The sequence below is a fragment of the Leptosomus discolor genome, chromosome 24 (assembly GCF_034619465.1).
Source record: "Leptosomus discolor isolate bLepDis1 chromosome 24, bLepDis1.hap2, whole genome shotgun sequence".
Taxonomy (NCBI): Eukaryota; Metazoa; Chordata; class Aves; order Leptosomiformes; family Leptosomidae; genus Leptosomus; species Leptosomus discolor.
In genome coordinates, this window is record NC_141414.1 from 8,017,916 (window position 1) to 8,040,983 (window position 23,068).

Consider the following 23,068-nt stretch of genomic DNA (forward strand, 5'->3'; position numbering starts at 1 on the left):
CGCGAGGAGCTCGTTGAGGATTCACGGCACTCCCCGGCACAAATGGGTTTAAACTACCTTAAGTGTTTCAGCAGGGAACTGGCGCTGGCGGTGTAACACTGTATTACCACAGCATTAGGAGTGAAGTATTGATCCTAATCCCCTGGTTCAAAAATAGGATTATCAGAAGGGGAGGGGAGGGAGGGGGTGCGGGAGGATGCCCCAGCCCCGGCAGCCCTGGTCCCTGCGGCGGAGGAAGAAGGTCGGGGACCACGAGGGTACCTGGGTGCCCCTCGCCCCAGGGTGGCTGCGTCCCAGCCCCTCGGGGATTCGGCCGCCCCGGGCTCTGCGGGAAGGGACCGCAGCGGCGTTTGGGTGAGGGCGAGCTGTGGGCGCAGGGTTTCTCCTCCTGCAAACCAGGTCGGCGTCTCCTCGTGGCAGTGACCGCGGCAGTGGCAGTTCCCTCTGACTGTCTCCAGATGCATATTTCCATTACCCGGCCCTGAAAAGCCATCTTCCCCGATCGATACCCACGCCTTTATTCCTGATTGATTGACTGACCGATAGAGCAAACCACCGCCTGCTCAGCCACCGCTTTCCCCGGCCTGGGGGGGCTTCGCTGGGTTTCTGCTACGTTCCCCTCTTGCTGTTACTCTTGCTTTTACCCTTTGCTGCCAGGCCAGGGCGGAGCAGACCCCGCCGGCTCCTAAGGGGGTTGGCTGCCATGTGCCCCACGAGGATGGGGCTGGGGGCGCCGCAAAGCCTGGGAGAAATGGGGGTGCCCGGAGGAGCAGGTTGCACCAAGAGCAGGTTACACTGAGGAGTGGGTTGCACCAGGGAGCTGCAATGTGCCCTGGTCCCCCCCCCGCTGTGCCCTCAGCCCCGCTCCAGGAGCCCCCCGGGCCGATGGCAAAGGTTCGTGGGTCGTGAAGGGGGCAAATGGGTTCACTCGAGCGCCCCGGTGCGCGTCTTGCTGCCTGCGACACCACGCTGGGCGGCTGCTCGTTATTGCAGATTAACGCATATGATCGAGGCTGCGGGTGGATTCGGGGCTTTTCTGTGCAGGAAAAGAAGGGGGGGGGGGGGTGTCTCCAAAGCCCCCCTACACCCTGCCCACCACCCTGCCTCCTCCATCCCAGCCCTGGGGCTTTCTCCCACCGGCTTGGCCCTGGCGTAGGATCCAGCTGCCGGGCTGAGCCCCCGCGGCACGGCCGTCCCCTCCTCGGCTATTTGCTTCTCCCTGCCTGGCTGACTCTGAATACAGTTCACATTTCACTCCTAATCTCCTCTCCTTAGTTTTTAATCCCCTCTCTCCTCCCGGACTGCTTTTCCCTCTCCTCCCTCTCCTCCTCTCCTTCCCTCTCTCCCTTCGCCCTCCCCCTCCCCGCAAGACAAATTACCCTTAATGATATGCTGAAGGCCATGACACCCATGTTGTCTCTTTGTCATCCTTCGCGGTGCAGCGTGAAAAGATAATACAAAATGCGGCACTTATCTACAATTGAGCGCCAAGACAACTTGCTAATCCCTTAATAACGCGGCGGCCAGGGCCCCGTCGGCTGGTGGCTCCCGCCGCCGCATGCCAAATCGCTGCCGCCGCTGCCAGAGCCCGGCCGTGCCCCTCGCCGGCGCGGTGCGTGCCGTCTGCCGGGGCCGTGGGTCCCCCCAGTTCCCGTTGGGGAGATGGCGGCGGCGGACTGGTCTGTGGCGGGTAGGAAAAAAAAAAAAAATCAATAAACGGACCCAAAAGGACGCAGTGAGGGGGAACGGGGCAACGGGCGCGTCGAGCGGCAGCGTGGAGGGGGCGGATGCCGGCGCCGAAGCTCGAAGGGCCGGATCCCCGCGGGCCTGATCCTGACTCCGCTGGTGCCCACGGACAACCCACCCTTGCTGGTGCTGCGGGGCCAGCTCGGAGCGGGGCAAGGCCTCCTGCACCAACCCACTGCACATCAGCGTGGCCCGGGGCACCCCAGGGGGGGTTTGCACCCTCTGCCCACCCCCCCCCCCCAGGGATCCCGCTGGGGGACGAGCGTCGCTGCACCCAGAGCACGACCGCCCGGGATGGGGACACCGGGGCCCCCCGAGTCCGGCATCCCCCTGCGCCGCCGTGACGGACAGAAATTGCCACTTAATTTCCGGCTTCCTTTCCCCTTCCCACCCCCGCCGTGATTTACCTCTCCCCAGAGGAGCCCAAAAGCTGTAAACACACTTTTATTTGTCAGTTGTATCCCTGCAGCCGGCGAGGCTGTTGAAAAGGTAATATATGATTTCAGTCCTCTTTGCTTGATGATGTCGGGATTAGGAGCCCTACATATTTTATAGAAACCTCTACATGATCTTCCTTTATAAATCATTTAAATAGGAGTGTCTTTTCTTGGTGTGTGATATAAAATATTTACTGGAGTGGATGAAGGCTATTCATCCGTGTTTACCCACCCGCTTTCCAGCCCGGCTGCATTTACAAACAGCTCAGCCCGGCACAGCCCTGCCTGCGAGGAGCCGCCTCGACGGCAGCTCGGCCGTGGCACAGGGAGGGAGACAGCCGGGACGGGCTCCCTGGGGATGGCAGCTCCCGCCAAGGGGAATTTTGGGGGCTGGTGCGTTGCCCCAGCTCTGCTTTGCTGCAAAACCTGATGCTTTTGGCACAACACCCCAGAGCATCCTCCCCATCGCACCCACCAGCGCCGTGCCGCAGTGTGCCGCCTGGCCGGCTCCAACCTGCCAAACCGGGGTTCCTCCCGGCAGCTCCCGCGTTCCCGGGGCTGGACGCCCCCCGTTCCCGCTCCCCCCAGCGCCTGCCCAGCCCCGGCTCCAGCCCCGGCAGCCTCCGCAGCATCCCGCTCCCCACCCCATTAGCATTCATTGCCATTCTTTTCATCTGTTACCTGGCAGGGGAATGAAAACACGTTGTTCCCCCCAGCAGGGTGTTTCCTACGGCGAGCCCCAACTTTTCAATCATTTCTTGGCACCGCCGTGGCAGAGAGCGGCCCCCCCGCCCCCCGGGCAGGAGCCGTTGCTATTAAAAGGCTCACCCAGGGGCATGTATTTTACATAAGACGCCGTGTACACGCTGTGCAACATTCAGGAGGATCATGCTGGAGCAATTGGTCCGGATATAATGCCGGTTACCTTGCGAGAGAGCAGCTCGCCGAGGGGAACGGCTGCTCGCTCCGTGCCTGGGGGAGCAATCGCCGCCCGGCAAAGCCGGCGGGGCTGGCAGAGGGCAGGGACGCGGCCGCTCGGCGCTGGCTTCACCTCTCCCACGGCCAAGCTGGGGGCGAAGGGGCAGGGAAGGCGCTCTGGGCGCCGGCGAGATGCTCTGACCTCCCGAGCTGCTCTCACCCATCGCTCCCTACGGACGCTCCCGCGCCCGGGAGGGCGGCAGCAGCCCCCAGCCCACCCTCCATCGCCCTCCCTGCGAGGCGGCCCCCGGCCCCCTCCTCTCCCCAGGGCGGGGGGAACTAAAAGCTGAAGGAAACTCAATGTCTAGTGGCCTGAAAAGTTTCATTTCCTGCGAGCAGGGCCCCGCCGAACGGCATGTAAAGGAGGCGGCCGTCGCTGTGCGCAATTACACACCCGGCTGGCTCGTTTCATGGCAATCAATGGCCGCAAAGGGACAACGCGGGGGCTCCACGCACCCGCCTCCCACCCCCCCTCTGTGCCGCCCCTTCCAGCGCCAGGCACAGCCCCGCATCCAGATCAGCCGGGGAGCAAAGGTGCCGGTGACGCCCGCGGCAGCCGGCATCCCTCACCGCGTGCGGCTCGTCCCTGCCGCGGCTCAGCAAAGCCCTCGGCCTCCTCGCTCGCGCTGTTTTCATAAATCACCCCCACTCCCCCCCCCCCCGGGTCTGGTGGTCTCCTGGGGGCTCAGCAGCCGGCAGCTTGTTCCAGGGACGTTCCCGGTTGTATCGCGTGTACCTATCAGGAGATAAGGCTGGGGAGAGGGATGGCGGGAGGGAAGGCAGGGCGTGAAGCGCGGATGTGACAGCCGGGTAGCGGCAGACAAGCGGCAGGGACGGCGGGTCCCCCCGTGCTGCTTCACCAGCGCCTTCCCCCCGCCAGCCCGGCCGCCTCTCACGGTGATGGATGCACACTCTTACCGGGGCCGTGCCGAAACCGGGAAGGAGGCTGCGCTGGGAGCTGCCGGAGAGAAGTGACGGAGCCTGGGAGGTGCCGGTGAGGCCGCGGTGAGCACAGGGTGCTGCAGGGTGCTGCGGTCCCCTGCGTGGGGTGGGACCAGGGGACGCAGGGATGAGTTGTGTGTCCCCCCCGAGCCCTGCTGTGGCTGGGTCTGTGCTCTGCTCTGCACGGCTGCTGGGGAACCGCGGGGGTAGAGGGAGCCGGATGGCACCGTGCGAACCTTGGGGGCCACCATGAGAGCCTCGGTGGCCACCACACGAGCCTTGGGGACCACCACGGGAGCTGGTGCATCCAGGAGCCTGAGCTCTGCAGCATCCACAAGCCACAGGCAAAGGCCCGAGGCCAGGGGGGACACGGGGAGGTGAGGGGACAGCGAGGGGACAGCGAGGGCACAGCGAGGGCACAGCGAGGGCACAGCGAGGGCACAGCGAGGGCACAGCCCGGCCTCTGGGAATTCATTGAAAAGGAGCCAGTTGAAGCCAGACGCTGGGGAGGGGACGTGGGGCAGGTGGCAGGGAGGGAGCCCCGAGCACATGGTGGGGAGCGGGGACAGAATTTCAGGGGGGTGGGCTGGACAGAGGTGGGGTCGGGGTGCCAGCAAGTTTGGGGAATGAAGCGGCCTTTGCAGAAAGGACCATTTTTAGCCCGGGGTGCTCCCAGCCCCCTGCTCTGCCTCGAGCAGCCCCGGGCAGAGCTCAGCTCAGCTGCCAGCGCTTCCCTCGGCACACGGTGCCCAGGGCTGCCCCCGGCGCTGCCGCAGGAGCCGAGGCGACACCCCTGCCCCAGCAGGTGCCGGGCTGGCCCCTCCGTGGTGCAAATGGGGAAAATTCTGCTGCAAGGCACGGCAGGGATTGGACCTGCCCGGCTGAGCATCCCTCCTCCGGCTACGTTTCACCTGCGGGCTTCAGAATCCAGAGCAAGAACACGAGGAGAGAAGCCAGAGGTGCCAGGGGAACTGCTGAGCTGCTGGCTGGATCCAGAGCCTCACCGAGGTGTAAACCTGGATGATACCACGGGGGGGGGGGTGGCAGGGGGCTACACCCTCCTGAGCAAGCCGAGGATGGGGCTCCCGCGCTGTCGGCAGCCGTGACTTCGCACCAGGAGGGATATTCCACGGGCCAGTGGAGCAAGGGGAGCCCGCTGCCTTCACGGGATTAAACAGAAAAAAAAAAAAAAACTATTAAAGCCGAAATGCTGAAATGGAGCCAGGAGCGGCGTGTCGGCGGGGACGCCCAGGAGCTGCTCTCCTCGGAGAGGCGCACGCCACGACCGGGCAGCTGCCGCCGCGGGGGCTCAGGACCCCTGAGCTGCCTTTGCACCGGAGGGCTGGGAGGTGCAAGGGGGCTGTCACCTCCCAGAGGTGCCCTTGGGGCTGCAGCTGGGGTGACCCAGCCGTGCCCGTGGCCACCAGCACCCCAGCAGCCACCCTGCATGGACACGAGCTTCATCTCCCCGGGATTAGTGGGGGGCAGCTCTCCCCATCATCTCTGTGGCCAGATATGGGTCGGGGAGAGATGGAGCTGGCCTCTCAGGCTGGGAGGAGGAGGAGGAGGAGGGTGCAGAGGGGAGAGGGTGTGCTGGAGCAGGGCAGTGCCACGAGAGCTCCTCCTCAGCAGAGGAGTTATGGCACACGGGGAACGCCGAGGTCCACGAGCTGCCCTTATCCCGCCCCATGCCTGCACATCTGGAAGAAGGACACGGCCCCAGCCCCCAGCCCTGGGGGTCCGGATTAATCGGCGCAGCCGTACCCCGCAGCAAATCGGCCCTTAGCGCAGCGTGCGGGGCTGCAGCCACGTCTCCATCGGCCCTGAAACCCCCAACACCGGCGTCACAACGGGGCCGTTGACCCCAGACGCCGCCGGTGCCCACGCGGCCGGAAAGCCCTGGCAGCCGCCACGTCAAATTGGTGCTGGAGGAGACTCAGGCCCGTAAAAACCCATTTCAGACACCGCCGGCCATACGTGACGTCCCTCCCCGCGGTGCCGGCCGCGTTCAGGGGCATCGCTCCGGCAGCTGCTCTGGCTGCAGTTTCGGCCCCCCCAACCCGATGGCACCCCATGGCAAGGGGGTCCTAGGGGTGCCCTTTCCCATCCCTCAACCCTTGTCCCCCTGCTCCAGCCACTTCCCTGGGGGTACCCAGACCCCTGCTCGTCCCTGCGCCCCATCCTGCCCCCTCTCCCCCCTGGCTGCCGGCAAAGCCGCGATTGCAGCTGGGACTGAGGATGTTCAGGGGGTCATGGGGCTGGGGGGAAGGTCCCATCAGGGGCTGGGGAGCCCCCTTGGGGCTGGGGGCAGTTTCCTTCCACTTCCTTCACACACGCCACCACGTTTAAAGAGAAGAAGAGGTTTAAGACATGTCTTATTTCCCCGGGTCAGCGTGCAGAGGAAATCTTTGCTTTCCAGCAGTGCCAGACACGTCAAACAAGGAGAGAGATGGGAAACCCCTTCCCGTCCCCGACGGCCCATCTGCTGTGGCGGGTTATTCCCTGTGGCGGGTTATTCCCCCCGGCGTCGCCGCAGCCTCCAGCCGGGCAGGGAGCCCCCGTTCCCCGCGCGGTGACGCAGACGCTGCCGACGGGGTTCGGGCGACAGCGGGAGGGTGGTGAGAAACGGCGATGCCCGGGGAGGGGATGACCCCGGCCCCGCTCGATGCGGGGTCGAGGGAAGCTCGAGGTTCATGACCCGGCTCCAACGACCCTTGTGGCAGCATTTGCAGGTCCCCACGGCCCCTCTCCCCTTTGCGCGGGGCTGGCGAGGCCCCCGAGCTGCGGGGACCCCCGTGCACGAGGCAGGTGGGACGTGCTGGGCCCCAGCCCCTCGCCCGCAGCCCCGGCCCCGTGAGCCCCCATCCAGCCCCACGTCAAACACAATAAAGGCCGGAACGACGGGCACTACCCGGGGGCACTGCGTGGTGGTGCCCGCAGCAGGAGGAGCACCCAGGGCTGGACCGGCTCCCCCTCACCACCTTCCTTCAATCAAACCTCGACACCTCCAAGAGACGGGCTGCCTGAGCTAAATGATCCCTTTCAGGCCTTAAAAATCCATGACTTTATTAATTAATTACCGACGATGATCCGTCTCAGCCTTGCGCCTGCCAGCTTGCTATTTTTAACTCCGTCTTTCCAACCCCCAGTGTTAAAAAAATCATGAGTCAGCCCTCAAAAAAAATGACCGAGTGGGTCTAAAAAATTACCTTTTTTTTTGGTGAGTCCCTGCCAGCCTCGTTCCCCGGCACTTGGCACTGCCCGAGCCCACCGCTGGCAGAGCCGACAGCGACCACAGAGCCCGACGCAGCACCACCTCCCCGGCTGTGGGTGCTGGTATTTCTCCCTGCTCCTGGCACACCGGCGGCCCGTATTCAAAAGCAAAATGAGTCTTTGGTGGCAAACTTCAGAGCCCCGGATCAGCTGTAGGAGCTCCAATTAATTAACACCAGATTGTTCCTATTCTGCTAATTATGCTGAAATAGGCATTAAACGCTGGGAACGAGCACGGGCCACACAAAAAAGTTATTTAGTATTTAAGGAAAAAAAAAAGAGCAGGTGGGGGGTTCCCTCCCTCCCTCCCCCCCCCGGCTGGGTCTGCTCATTCAGGGGCTGGGAGATGCGATGAGCGCGTTGGCAAAGGATCCTTGTGATGCCACATACGAGCAGCCTGTCCCGGCTTCGGTGGCCTCCCGGGATGTCACCTGTCAGTGGCCCGACACCGCCCCAGCATGGGGGAAACTGAGGCAGGGGCGGGCAAGCAGCCGGGGCTGCGACAGCGCCCGGGGAGACGCCGGAGCAGCCCAGCCCCGAGCACCCACCCGCCAGGCTGCATCTCCTCCAATAATTAAGTACTATCAACAATTGCATATTAATTAATTTAATATCCATTATTATTCATTAACGCGGTAATTAAATCCTTCCCGTAATTAACACACCACCCAGCAGAGCGGTCTGGCTTCACGGCCCCGTCGCACCGGGGGAGAGGGCTGAGCGGGGACGGAGCTGAGCGTGGCCACCCCGGGGCCGGCGTTGGCCGCTCCAGCTCCGCCCGGCCGGCGGCTCCTGGTGCCCACGGCGGGGCCGGACACCCCCCACCCGGCGACACGGCACCGAAGCGTTGGGAGGGAAAGTCATTCCTCGAAAGCAAGGGCCTCACACGACATTTATTTTTATTTTATTATAAAAAAATACAGAATCCAAATGGGGCGGTGATCCGGTTACCATCAGCACGACGTCGAGGACGAAAGCGGCGTGTCGAAGGACGAAGCGAGGCGGGACGGAGACCAACACGCAGAACCAGCGCCGACGATGGGCCGCCCCCGAGGGACAGCCCGGCCACAGCGAAGCCCCCCCAGCCCTCACCACCCCCTCGCCGCGGCTGCCGGCCCCTGCCAGCCCCGCCGCCGCAGTCGCTTTTCCACTCTCCCACAGTCGCTGTACACAATATAGATATTTATATATATAATCTATATATATATAAAACACAGACCGAAGGCCAGGTTTCGCTGTCACCGCTCCCCCGCGAGCCGGCACCGCGGCAGGTGGGTGCTGCCGGCTCCTCGCCGGAGCCCGGCGGGTGCTCAGCGCCCGGCTGGGTGGGTGCCCTCCCTCATCCCCTGCAGAAACACGATGCTTTCGCTCGCCTTCGAGAACCACGACCTGGTCTGGACACACGGGGACAGGGACGGGACGGCGGGGAATGTGACTTTTTTTTTTAATTGGGTGGTTGTTTTTTTTTTGTGGGGTTTTTTTTTTTTTAGTATTTTTTTGGATGGTCGAGATGAGCTTATTGCGAGATTTCAGCTTCCTAGTCTAAAAAATAAAAATAAAATAAGATAAACCCTTCCATAAAATCCATTCTCAACAATACATAAAAAAAACCGCTCACAGTATAGCGCTGTATGTACAGGGACGGGGCCCGCCGGCCCCCGCCGCCGCCAGGGTCTGGGGTGCGCTCGGAAAAGGCGCCCGCAGGAGGGGCTGCGGCCGGGTCCGAGCCCATCGCCGTCATCCCCCGGGACCACCGAGCCCCTGGGGGGGGGGGGTGGGGGACACACCACACGCTCTGCGGGACGGGCGCAGGACATATCCCCCCCCCCGCCCCGGGTGGGACAGCCCCAGATTTAAGGCGAGGAGGGGTCGGGCCCCGGGGCTGTGGGGGACCCCTCCTTGGGGACCTGCCACCCCTGGGGTCAGGCCAACCTCGGATCGGGGGTGTCGTGGGCTTTTCTTTATTAATGCAAAGAAGGAAAAGGAAGGAATCCCCACGCCGAGCCTCGGAACGCCGGGCACGCCGGCAGCAGCCGGGGGACGAAGGGGTGACCACGGGGAACGCCACGACGGCCCCGCACGTGGCCACCGGCCCCCGCCATGGGGGCTCCGGCACCCCCGAGGCATCGGGGGGACGCGGCGCAGAGCAGAAGGGTGCGGAGGAGGAGAACCCGCCGCACGGGCAGCGCCGGGCCGGCACGCTCCTCCTGCCCCGGCGAGACCAGCCCCGCTGCGGACGGGGGCTCCGTCCCCGGCTCCAGCCAAGGGCCCTCGGCGCGATCCCAGCTGCTGGGCGAGCCCGGCCCGCCGGCTCCCAGCGCCCGGCGGTGCTCCCCGTGCCGGCCAGCCATCCCCGGTGCTCCTGGTGCTCCCAGTGCCGGCCATCCTTGGTGCTCCCCGTGCCGGCCGGCCAACCCCAGTGCTCCCGGTGCTCCCAGTGCTGGCCATCCTTGGTGCTCCCTGTGCCAGCCGGCCAACCCCAGTGCTCCCAGTGCTCCCAGCGCCGGCCATCCTTGATGCTCCCCATGCCGGCCGGCCATCTCCGGTGCTCCCGGCGCCGGCCACCCTTGGTGCTCCTCATGCCCGCCAGCCAACCCCAGTGCTCCCGGCGCCGGCCACCCTTGGTGCTCCCCGTGCCGGCCGGCCATCCCCGGTGCTCCCCTCGGTACGTCCAGTTTGCTTTTTGCGGAGCTGCCCCAGGGTCCCATGGGGACAGCGGTGACATCTGTGGCACGAGTGGTGGGGCCGGGGTCACCCCACCAGCCGCTCAGCGGGGGCTCGTGTCCGTCCAGGCCCCCCGTCCCTGCGCCCCCGTGGCAGGGGGGTGGCAGGGGAAGCGCGGCGGGGCCGGCGCCGTGACGTCCTGCTGCCGGAGCGATGGCCGGGCTGGAAAGGAGTCTGCGACGACGGAGCCGTCGGCACCATCGCTGGCGTCGGTCTCTCCCGGTGTCCCGGCGCTGCCCGCGGCTCTGCCCGTGGCCGGGCGAAGGAAGGGTGCCGCCGCAGCCGCCCCGGCGAGGGGCTCAGCGGGAGGGGGCTGAGCCCGGCCCCGTGCGGGTCAGTCTGACACGGAGAAGCCCGGACTGAAACAACCCAACAAATAAAAATAAAAATCTTTTTTCTTTTTTTTTTTAAAAAAAAAACCAAACAAAAACCCCAACGAGGACTCTCTATTTGGTCTAGAAATGTAAAAAGCGACATCCGACAGGGAGGGATGGAGCCCAGCGAGCCGCAGCGCAGGGACGGGAGCTCTGGGCGCGCGCAGCCAGGATCCGTCCCGCCGCGCAGCCCTTCCCCGTTGCCGGCGCGAAGGCGGCGGCTTCACGCGGCGGCAGGATCCGGGCGAGCTTCTTGCCGGCAGCACCGACCCTCCGCACCGGCGGCCTCCGTCTCGCTGCCGCAGGAGCCGCGGCTTGAAGGCGACCCGGGGTGGCCAGGCCCCGTCCCCAGGCTGCTCCTTCCCCGCGGAGCCGCTCCCCGGCACGTCGGCGTCGCCGCTACGAGGCCAGGAGCGTCCAGACGACCGGCACCACCACGAGCACGGCGTGCGGGACCCTGAGGCTGCAGCAGGAGTTGTTGCTGGTGAAAATGGGCTCCGGGGACTCGTAGAGGGAATCGTCTGCGGGAGGGAAGAGAGGGAGGCGTGAGCCGGCGGCGGGACGGCCGCGCTGTGGGGCAGACCCTGCCCTGGCAGAAGGGGGGTGATGCTCGGCCCCCTGGGGGTTGGCGTCCCCCGTGGCAAGGAGCTGGGTGCCGGTGTCCCCCCCAAATCCCAGCGTCCCCACAGGCACTGCTGCCAGGCTGCCCTGCGCCACCCCCGACGTGCCGCGCCGGCAGCCCGGTGCCCCACGGATGGGAGGCACAGGGACACCATGGATGCCCCCCCGGGGCTGGAGGGTGGGCGAGGGCACGGGGGGCTCCGGTTCCTGCCCTCTAGGTGGGACTGGGCAGCGTTGTGTCCCGTCCCCTCCCAAGCCCTGTGTGCCAGAGGCGGGTGGCACTGGGCGAGGGGGATCAGCTGCCGTGCCCGGGGTGGCTCAGACGTGGCGGGGACGGACCAGCCGTGCGGGGCAGGGGCACCCACTCACCCACAGCCCGGTGGTCCCACAGGCAAACCCCGGCCGGGGGCAGCCCAGAGCACGTGGGAGAACACGTTAAATGACGGCTGAAGCTGTTAACGCGCTCCCCGGGCTCGGCTCGCTCATGTTTGTTACTGGATTAAGGATTTTTACGGACCTTGAGCCAGGAAAAGCAGAGCCTGCTCCTGTCCGGGGACGCTCCATCCCCCCCCCACCCTGGTCCCCACATCCCCCGTGTCCTGGAGTGTGGGGTCACCCGAGACCGGGGTCTCCCTGTGCTGGGCGTTTGCAATCGAGAAGGTTTCAAGGACTGGGGGCCAGACCCAAGCGAGCGGTGCCCAGCCCGGGACGGCCCTCGGGGAGCCCCCGCAGCCCCCGGGGCAAAGCCCCTCTCCCCGAGCAGCACAAAGGCAGCCCTTCCTCGCTGCGAGGCATCGGCGTAATAAAATACCAATATTACTAAAATACTAAAAAATACTATCGGGAGAGATTTTTTCCCCCCTGTTATGCCCTAGTCCTGAACAAAACCGAATGATTTTTTACAGACGGTTTCATTATATTGGGTTTTATTTTAAAGCCATGCAAATAAAAAAAGAGAAAGACATCCTTTTAAATGGTGACATTTCGCAGGCACTCTTCCCCAGGGAGAGCTGCTGCCATTTGCTAATTACATGTTAACAGGAGAAGAAAATTATTAATTTGTTTTTTTAAATGGCTGAGTTATTTGATTCTGAAAAGTAGCCACTGTGCAGCGAATATTGTATTTTTTTTTTCCCCCCATCTGAAACTCGGCGGCGAATGCCCACCATGAATGCCCACCATGAATGCCCACCATGAATGCCCACCACGAACACCCACCACGAACACCCACCACGAACGCCCACCATGAATGCCCACCACGAATGCCCACCACGAATGCCCACCACGAATGCCCACCACGCAGGCGACGTGCCCACCACAGCCCAGACACCGCCGGGGTGGCTCTGGCAGGTCCGTGGGCACCGTCCCCATCCCCATCCCCATCCAGCCGGTGCTCAGGTGGGACCCGGGGCATCCCATCCCCCTCCACGGTCCCCACTCGCCCCGGACCACCGGCCCCGTGGGGCAGGACCGCTCCCCCCGGCTCCCCCCGGCTCCCCCCACTCACTTACTCGTTGGCCGAACATAAACCTTCAGCTTCAGGCAGTGCTTGTCCACCGGGTTCGGGGGGGACGCGGCTGCAGGGGAGCAAAGGGGAGAGAAGGGGGTGGGTCAGGGGGGGCAGCGGCTCAGCCCCCCCGTGGGGACGCAGCAGAGCCCGGCTCAGGGCAGGGACCCACCTCAGGGACCCCCCGAGGGTCCACGCGCGCCGCGACCCGCCGCGGCACCGCCAAGACGCCCCGGGGTGGGGGGACGGGCGGCCACATCCACCCCGCCGCACAGGACCGGGGATGGGGGGCCCGAGCCGGGAGGGGGGCAGCCCCCCACGGGGCTTTCCAGCTCATGGCACCACCAAACCTTAAAAGCCACCGCAGGGGCTGCCCTGCTCCAGTGCAGCTCCAGCGGCAAACTGGCCCAGTAAAGGGTCCCTGCTGGTCCCAGCACAGCTGGAGCTTCCCGCCGGGGGCAGGGGACGAGGACGGCTCGTGTGGCCTTTGTCCCCGTTGTGGGGAGCACAGGCAGGGCTGCGCGGCTCTCCCCGAACGGGCAAAATGAGGATAAAGGCACAGAAAAAGAATAATAATACTCATTGGGAGAGAGAAAGGGAGTAACTGGAATAATTATCCTGGTGGAAGTCCCCTCTCAATATGAGAAAATGTGATTTTTATATATATATGTATTTAAAGAAATTCAATTTTCTTTCCTCTTTTTGTTTCTTTGAATTAAAGAAGGGGAGAGGGCACGATTCGCAATGAAGTTTCATTTCAGCCGGAGGAAAGGGGGAATTGAGATGCCGCTCGCAGGAGAGGGGCCAGCCCTGCCCCGGCACACGCCGTCCCCTCCGGCAGCACCAGGCCACCACCGTCACTCCCCTCCAGCGCTGCGGGAGGGACACGGCGGGGTCCTGGTACGGATGGGGACGCGGGCACCGCTCCCCGCTGCTCCGCAGGACCCCTCTGATTTCTTTTAACCAAATCAAACCGTGGCAGAGCCGCAGAGGCGCCGCCGGCTCGGCCGGGTCCCCGGTGCCCCCAGGCTCCACCCCGCTCCTCTCTGCACCCCAGAGCCGCACACCCGCCTCGGGCACCCCAGCACCCCCCCGCCGTGGGGGCCGTGCACCCCCAGACCCGTCGGCCGTCGCATCCAGCCCCGGCTCAGCATCCTTGCCGCTCCGCTGGCACGGGCACAGCCCCGGCACCCCCGGGCACGGCCCTTTCGGGGCGATGCCGCAGAGCCTCCACGGGCCGGTTTTATTCCTGCCCTTCCCTCTGCTCTTCCTCCCTGGCGCGACACTCCACGTGGGGAAGGAGAGGGTCACGCCGCGCCGCGCCGTGCCGTGCCGAGCCGAGCCGAGCCGCGGGCATCCCGCGGCAGCCCCGTCCGCCGGCTCCATCCCCAGGGCCAGCCCATGCCCTTGACCCGGCACCGGGAGCACCAGCGCGTCCCCGTGCCCGCGAGGTTAATGGCGTTCCAATTTGCGAGCTCGAGGAGGAGGTAATTTCTTTTCTTTCATGTCTGCTAAATACGGCTCCTCAAAGAGGCATAATTTCTAATGTTCCGCATGACATGAATTCTAACCGGTTTAGCAATGATCAGCTTCACCATTTACTTCTGTGTAATCTCTCCCTAACGACATTAAAAATAAAAAATAAAATAAAATAAAATAAAGCGGGGCGGGCGGGGGGGGGGGGAGGGAGAGAGTTGTAGATGCAGTTATTCCGCGAGTGACATTTTACAGGGGCAGAGGGAGAGGGGGGAAAAAATGGTAATTTAATATAGATAAAAGGAACAAATTAAGTGGGCTGAAAACAGATGCTTTAGGAAAAAGGGGGAGAAATAATAAGGAAGATAAGCGTGCCGGCTGGCTCCGGCGTGAGAAGAGAGGCGTCCCTGTCTCCCTGTGACACCGCTGAGTGCTTGGGGGTCACGGCTCCTCATTTTTTTATTTTTTTCCCTACCCTTTATTGATTGCCAGACTCCCAGCGCCTCAGCCGAGCCCCATTAGCTTATTTTTCCACGGCTCCAGCAGGCTCCGAGGAAGCGGGTCTGGCTGCTCTCCCCCTCCTCTGCCCTGGCTGCTCCAGAGGGGCCGGATCGGCTCCATCCTGCGGGCCCCAATCCTGCAACCGGCACCCAGGCGCTGGCAGGGAAGTTTCCCCCAGAGCGGGCCAGGCAGTTTGGGCTTCATCTGTTGGGTGAGGAAGAGGAGCGCGGCCCCGGGAGAGCACGGGAACACACGGGAGCGTGCGGGGCGCTGCCTGGGGCCGGCACGGCTGTGCCACCGCGCCGGTGCGGCACCTTTACCGGTGCCCGGTGGTGGTTCCACAGGGATGGGATCATGTCCCCGTCACCCTGCGGTCCCTGGAAAGCCCCGGCCGCTCTCGTGGCCACCTCGCGGCCACGGCTGTGGCTCAGCCCCGGCGAAGGCTTTCGGCAGAGCGTGCGCCCGCCTCGAGCTGGACGCGCCGGCGCTGCCGGCACAAGGGCCTGGCTGGGTCTGGGGGGCTCTGCAGCGTTTCGGGTCACCAAACCGCGCCACGTGCGGCTCAGCCTCCGGGTCCGCTCTGCACCGCGGGGCGACGCTGGGGACGTCCCCGGGCCGGGCTCGCCAGACCCCCGCGCGTGCCCTCCCCGCGGCGACCCCCACTCACAGATGTAGTAGTACTCGTGGCCGGGTCGGAACTCGAAGCCCAGCGAGAAGGGGGTGAAGAGCTGGAACTTCTCCGAAAACTTGAGGGGCCCGTTGGGGGAGTCGGGCCGGTTGCACTCCCAGCGCTTGAAGCCCCTCTGCCGGTGGTCGCAGGAGGCGTGCCCCTCGTAGTTGACCATGTAGAGGACGTAGCGCTCCATCGGCTCGGGCAGCGGCTCCTCGTAGTGCGGGCAGTAGATGTCCAGGTAGTCGTTGATGCTCACCTCCACCGTGTAGTCCCCGCGGTGAAACCTGCGGGAGGAGCCGGCGTCAGCGGGACCGCGTTTCACCGGATCTCACCACGGGCGTGCCGACGGCACAGGGCACACCGAAACCTTGCTTTGACCACGACCCAGGGCCCGGTCCAGCCCAGCCTGGCCTTGCGCCGCTCTCCTCTCCCCATCGCCCCCTCCCAGGCACCCCAGCCCCCTGCCCACCCCAACACCCCCCTCCACCTACAAGATTAACCCGGAGCCTCTTTGTTTTACCCCGATAAACCGGCCCCACTCGGTAGGAAGTCACCAAAAAATCGCTATTCACGGCCACACGGCCGCAGCGTTGGCACCGCCGCAGCTGTGCGCTGCAATCCCGGGGTAATTTGCGTTTCTGGCACTGATTATCGGAGAGATTAAGGGATTAGCGGCGCTGGAGAACGCCGTGGCGCACGCCAGCAGCTCCTGTCCAGCAGCCACACCCCCCCCCCAGTTCCTTGGGGTGACCCCCGCGACCCCCCATCCCCAAACTGCACCCGGTGCGGAGGGACGTGGCAGACCCCCGGTGCTACCGGCACCGATGAAGCTCGCCGGCCAAACTCGCCGGCTCCCCCAGGAGCCAACCCGGCAGCCTGGCTTCCCCCCGCCCATGGCGAGCGCGTTCTCTTCGCTAATTAATTTGAGGCCCCTGCGGCGCAGCGCACCCCCCTGCCAGCAGAACCCCCCCCCCACCTTGGCACGACCAGGGACAGGGGACGCCCCACGGCTCCAGGACCCCAGGAGCAGCTCCACGTGCAGCCCCGCGGCTCGGCCCTGGGGCGGTCAGCGGCCGGAGGGATCGGCGCTGGCCTGGGTGGGATGGGGACTGCGGCCACGGCCCCCCCGACCGACCCAAAGCAGCATCTCGGGGCTCCCCGCCACCCCCTGCGCCCACCGGAGTCTCCAGCAGCCGCGAGCAGGGCTGAGACTGGCTCGAACTCATCGCACAGGACACCCCACGCGGGCACCGCTGCAGAGCCGGGGACGGCAGCGAAGCGCCGGCGGTGACGGAGAGCGACCCAAAAGGCACCCAGCGCCCCAAAAAGGGAAGGGGGGGACAGAAGGAGGGTGGCGGGGGGGGGGGTTGGTCCTCCAGCCTCGCCGGAGCAGCCGAGCGGCGGCGGCCACCCCCCATCCAGCTCATTACCTGCTCATAAGCACTCTGATCACACAGGGAAACGCGCTAATTAAGGAGAAGGGTTTTTCTCTCTCTCCTTCTCTCTCCTTTCCCGAGTCAGTTGTGCCAACCCTGCCCCTGGCAAGGTAACATTTGAAAATGTAAAATTAATACAAAGGGCCAAGATTTACTGGGAAACAATTTTCAAACGCATACAAAACAATAAAAAAAAAAATTTCAAAATCCCTCTTCTCTGTCTTTTATTTTAAAAAAATTATTTATTTTAATGATCGTTATTAAAGCCCAAGCAAAGGCGATTGTAACGGGAGGGCCCACGCTTACCAGGGGAATAATAATAATTATTATTTTTTATTTTTTTTAAAAAAAAATCAACTCCACGGGCCTTCGCCGGGCTGACAAATTGCCGAATTAAAGCTGATTAGCTCTGATAAATGGCACAGACGGAGACAGGCGCTGGCGGGGGCTGCGAGGAGGGGGTCACCCTCTGCGGAGAGGGGGGGCGGTGGGTGCGGGGGAGCCACAGGGTACCCCAGCACGGTGCACCCCAGCCTGAGATGGGTCCCAGGCTCCCCCTGGCCCCACCGAGCACGGGAGACCCCCGTGCCCACCCAGCACCCCCACCCCTGAGCCCGCCTTCCCGCCCAGCCCAGCGCTTTTAGGGTCACAAGGCACAAAGTCGGGTTCAAGGCTAAGAGCAGGTTTGGGGGGATGGATGTGGGGCGGGGGGCTCCAGCCTTGGAGGCGCTCGCAGCCCCCCCACCCCGCAGCAGGGCTGGCTGAGGGACGGTGGCACCCGCCACATGGGCTGCAGGGCCCGTGCCCTGTCCCCATCCCTGTCCCCATCCCCGCAGACCCCTCGCTGGGGCTGGCACAAGGCGTTAACTGGTCCGGGGGGACGCTGCGCTGGAGTCAAGGCCAAGGCTGGACGGGGCGTCCCTGCCATCGCACCACGACACAGACAGACCCCAGTGGGATGGGGACATCGCCGTCTGCCATCGCGGGACCCCCACGGGCTGCCCGGACCCCACGTTTGGCAGGTGGGCAGGGGACAGGGCGCTGCCACCCTGGGGGCCTTGTGTCCCCAGGCACCGGTGACTTTGTCTTGGCTCTGTCCTGGCTTTTCCTTGCCGGCAAATTCTTCATTTCTGTCCCCGTTCCCCCCTCCTGATTCACCCCCCTAGAAATGTCACATCTCTGCCTGGTCAGACTGTCCCTCCCGGCAGCTCTGCCGAACGCTGCGACACGTGTGACCTGGGGGCCCAAAGCAGCCGCTCGGCGGGACCGTGGCTGTGCCACAGCACCGGGCGCCGCTGCCCCGGCACACCGGGCAAAGCCCAGCACCGGTGGCTCGGGGAGGAGGCAGCCGGGCAGCCGGCACGGGGCAGGGGCTTATTCGGAGGTGCCCCAGGGACGGCCTTGGGAGGGGGCTGCAGGGATGGGGGGACATGGGGATGGGGGTCTGCGCCACTGTGCCAGGCATGGGGCACCCCACGGCTGGGCAGAGCGCCTGGTGCGGGGACAGGGGCTGACGGAGCTGCTCTGTGCTTGTTCCACCCCATCCCGGGCACCGGCCCCCCGGAGCCACCACCGACCTCTGCTCAGCGCCGGACCGGAGCTGCCGCCGCCTCGTCCCGGCACCATCGAGCCGGTAACGGCCCCCACAGCCTGGGGCTGGGGGTTACCGGGATGTGTCTGTGTAACGGGGTGCTCCAGCGCTCGCACCGAGCCCCCGTTCCCCCGGCGGTCACCAGCTCCGGCAGAGCACCCAGCTCCGCGGTGCCGCCGGGACCCCAACGCCGGCGCAGCAAGGAGGGAGGACGGACCCAGTACCCAGCGCCCCGAAAACCACCCCCAAGCAGCGGCGCCCGTGCAGAGACCCGAGCACAGGCACCTCGGCGCGGGGAGAGGTGCCGGTGCCCGGACACGCTCCGATAACCGAATTTGCTCACAGAGGCGCGTGGCGGAGGCTCATGCCGAGCCAGCCCCGCACGCACGCACGGAGCCGTCTGTTAATTTGTTATCGTTTAAGTCATTCAGTTTGCAAAATGTCAACAGCATTTTAAAAACCCGCCACCTGGAAAGCGCGCTGTCGCCCCGTGTAATACCCGCAGCAGGGCTGCCAGGCCGCGCTAATTAAAACGAGTGGGGTTTGAACTGTCTGAACGAGGCACACCGCTAATTCGTCTGCTTCAAAACAGAAAAAATAAGATACGGCTTTCGGCGGGGCAGGGAAGGGCGAGGGGCCGGGGCCAAGCGGGTGCCAGCAGCCCCTCTCGTGCCCCCCGGGTCCGGCCGTGAGCAGCGCTTGCAGGAGCCGCAGCTTCACAAACCGCAGCCGGGGACCCTCCGGGAGCTGGACCCCGGCAGAGCCCCGTGCCCGGCACAGCCCGCTCCGCGCTGGCACACCCTGCTCCGTGCCGGGCACGGACCACTTGGGCTGGCAGACACGGCAGTCCCCGCACCCACATCTCGGAGAGGTGAGTGGGACAAGCAGCCCTGTCCCCTCCTCCGCTGAGCCCTCGAGTCCCCAGGACGCGGGGACACCGGCTCAGGGAAAAAAACCCCGGCTCTTTGGTCCACTGGGAATTGCCATTGGTGAGAGGAGCAACCCCCCTTTGGCCAACGGGTGCCAATTCACAACATCCTCGAGGCGAAGAAAACGCTCAGCTTGGAGCGAATCCAGGTTCACCCCACCTGGAAACAGCCCCGGCCCCTCTCGGCAGCAGGGACCCCACGTCCCCCCGCCCGCAGAGCCAGGCTGGGTCCCCCCGCCACGGTGCCGGGGCTGCGGTGGCAGCCGGGTGATTCTCCACCCAGCAGCTATGGCGTCATTCCCGTCCCCTCGGCAGCTCGTGCTTAACCCCGGGGCTCCCCACGGCCACTCGGGCACCACCAGCAGCACCCACCACACTGTGCCGCCGCCGGCTGCAGGCGTCCGGCACCGAGCGGCCCCTCGCCGCGGGGCGGCTGGGCTGGGGGGTCCCCCTGCTCCCCAGCCAGCCCCCGCCCGGTGCCGGAGAGCTCAGCAGGGACGAGGTGGTTTTGCCCGTGGCGGTGGGAGCTTCGGCTGCCTCGGCTTCATGCCCTGCAACACACGGGAGGGGGCTGGGTGCGTGGGGCTGGTGGGGTGCCCGGGGGTCGCGCCAGACTGGGCGCGGGGCAGCCGCCACCCCTCTAGGATAGACGCTGGGTCGATGCCATGGTCAGGGAGATGCACACCACGGGACGGGGCTGATGCCACCACCGGGGCTGCTGCCGTGGCGTGGGGATGATGCCGTCATCAGGGGTGACGCCACGGGAGGGCACTGATGCCCATCACCAGGGCTGACGCCGTGGGACGGGGTTGACGTCATCACCACGGACGAGCCACGGGATGAGGCCGATGCCATCACCGGGGATGATGCCACGGGGCTGACGCCATCACTGGGGCCAACGCCATCGCTGGGGCTCACACCACGGTCCACCGCGGCCACCGGAGCGCCGCCGCCGGGCGCAGAGCTCGCCCACCGCCAAAGGGGTTAACGCGGGAGCGTTGTTTTTCCCTGACAGAGACGGATGGAGCAGCCTCCCCGCCTCACCCCGGCGGGATGTTACACTTGACAATTGACTACTCGCAGCTTTCAGCTCTGTCAGCTACCATTAAGGCTGGGATCCTGGCTAATTGGGTGCTTCATTAGGGGCATTCGTTACTGTTAGCGCTGCCTGACAGCCGGGCCTGCTCTGCCGGCAGGGCAGGGGACAGGCAGGCTGCTCGGTGGGCTCGCTCGCCCCGTGGCCCCTCCGTGGCCTCTGAAAACCCCCCAGGGGACAACCCACGGCCTGGCCAGCACACCCTCCTTGGGACGGCCATGGCAGCACGGCAGAGCCGGGGGCGGCTGTGCCACGCTCCCACCTGCCGGCACCCCGCGGTCCTGGTGCCGGGATCCACCACCCGTCGAGCCCGGCGCTGCCGGCAGCCGCCCCGCTCTCCCCTGGCTCCATTTTGGTTGGCGTTTAATTGATAACTTTCCCGGCGCTGTCACGTGCCTGCCCCTTTGCATGACAAGAGCGGGAATCCATTGGAGTGAAATTGCCTGGAATAAAATATTGGAGCTGGTGAAGCGGCTCTGCCGCCCTCCCCTCCTCCCGCGCCGCGGCGGCACCCGAACCCTGGCCGTGCCCCCATACCACACGGTGGCATCTCCGGGCTGTTGGCTTCCCAAGTTTTCACCTCTTGGGTGTTCACCGCGGAGGGGAAAAACCCTTCCGAGAGCCCGTCCTGCCAACCCCCGCGCCGGCAGCATCCGCAGCCTCAGAACCCCCGGCCCCGGCACGGCGGGAGAGCAAACCCTGCCCGTGCCCAAACCCCCGCGGCTCTCCCAGCCCCGGGTCTGGGTGTTGTGAGCCCTCGACCCTGGTCCCAGCCCCGCCTAGCACAGGCAGTGCCTCAGTTTCCCCTCTGGGTAGCGGCAGCATCGCCCCCCTAAAACTCCCAAACAAGGGCAGCGACCCGGAGTGGGAACAAAGAGTATTTGTGTCTCGGTCTCGCTACACCCTGCAAGACCAGCCAGTGTCCCAAGGGTTAAATAATTCAGATTTTTCTTTCCTGAACAGCTTGAAAAGAGATATGATTGCTCTCACTGAAATACGGGGGGGGCGGGGGGGGAGATATTATGGATGGAAAAGAGCTATTTAAGCTGAAGAACAGTGTTGGCTCATAAACAAATGGGTATAAACCGGCCATGAATAAATTGAGGCTGGAAATTAGGAGGTTTGTAACCATCAGAGGAGCGAGGGGCTGGAAGGGGCTCGCGGCGGTGGGGGCAGCGAGGCGAGGAGGGGGTTTGGGGCAGGGTGCTGCCGGTGCCGGGGTCCCAGGCGCGGGGGTCCCTGGGCTCCAAGGGCACCCGTCCTTGCGCTGAGATACTTAAATCTCCCTTACGCTTTCATCTCCTGAAATCTCCTTCATTCAAATAGTCACAGCGTGATCAGGAGTAATAAGCCTATTACAGAGGAAAATAAAACACAGCAGCCCCCCCCCCCCCCCCGCCCCGAAACCAGCCCCCAACCTCGCCTGCCGCCCTCTCGCTGTCTTTTAAACGCAACCTGATGAAAATTCAGCTGCGGAGCGGCCAACGCCAGCCCCCCCGCCAGCCTCCGTCGTGGGGGGGGGGGGTGTGTGCGTGTGTCCCCGGGGAAACAGGCACAAAGCGGCTCCTTGGTGCTGGGGGGGCGGCGGGGAATGGCCCCCGCGGGGGGAGCCGCCCGCCCGGCTGCTTTCAGCGGCGTTACGGCTCTTTTCTCCATTAATCCTGTCGCTCGGCTGGTTCCTGGCGTGGCCATGGCCAGCGACGGACTTCACGCCGGGAATGCCGAAGCTGGTTTTTCCATCTGTTTCTCTTTTTCCTTGGGCAGGCGGCACCGCCGCGCCGCAGAGCCGAACGCCGTCCCGCGGGATGCCGGAGGCAGCGCCGGGCACGAGCGGCGGGAGCCAGACGGGGTCGTCGGGGGATTTCGGCCACGTGTTGGTCCCGGTGTCCTGGAGGCAGATTCGTTTCCCCGCTCAAGAGCAGTCGCCGCGCTCAGGGTGAAAGAGGCAAAAGCCGCCCAGAGGGGACGGAGCCGGAGCCGGAGGCGCCCGGACACCTGGGTCCATCCAGCGTCGGTCCAGCAGGGTCAGGCAACCCCCCTGCCCCATCCCACCGCCCCGCCAGGGCCACGGTTTACTTTAACCCTGTTGGTAAAATGTTTGGCACGGCCGGAGAGCGAGCGTGGCCACCCTGGCAGCGGCACCAGCACCCGCTGCCTCCCAAACCTCCGCCGGGCTGTGCCGGAGCACGCCAGCATCCCAACCCGGCCAAGCCCTGGTGCTTGCAGGAATGAGACGACGCTCCGGGTTACGGCAGGAGCCGCCCATCCCCGGCCTCGTCTCTCCCAGCCCCGCAGAACGGAGGCGGCGATGAGCCCCGGTCCCGGCGGGGCCGTGCAGCGCCGTGCGCGCTCCGGCAGCGTCCCCAGCGCCACGGCGGCGGGGCAGAGCGGGGAAGCGCGTCTCGGGCTGCGGCTCATGGTGCGCCTGTAATGTGGTCCTGAGGGACCCGCCGTACACACACCACCTAAATTATTTAATTTCTCCAAACTGCTGCACCTTTATAAATCATTAAAAGCTCCTTTTGATCTGTGTTAATGAGGTTTCCTGAGCGCGGTGGTTGGAAACACACTTCGGCGCCAGATAGCGAATCGGCTAATTAAAAAAATAAAGAAGGAGCGAGCCGGAGCGCGGCGGGGCGGGAGGAGGGACGGGCACCGGCACGGGGCGATGGGCACGAGGGCTCCCCGTGAGCCAGCTGGGGGTGGAGGGGCAGAGGGTGCCTTAGGGATGCCCGTTACGGTTTTTCCCTTTTCCCAGGGGCGGG

The 23,068-nt window shown here is 64.8% G+C and overlaps 1 protein-coding gene across 1 annotated transcript in view; it reads right to left on the bottom strand.

The window, feature by feature from the left end:
• Positions 1–10,873: 10,873 nt before the first annotated feature.
• The window catches only part of EFNA2 (ephrin A2), a 46,993-nt gene continuing 34,798 nt past the window's right edge, over positions 10,874–23,068 (bottom strand). Inside the window, exons 2-4 of the mRNA XM_086477598.1 lie at positions 15,247–15,536; positions 12,607–12,672; positions 10,874–10,995 (exon numbers count right to left, since the gene is read on the bottom strand). Of these exons, the coding sequence (XP_086333724.1) occupies positions 10,874–10,995; positions 12,607–12,672; positions 15,247–15,536 (478 nt within the window). The remainder of the gene's footprint in view (positions 10,996–12,606; positions 12,673–15,246; positions 15,537–23,068) is intronic.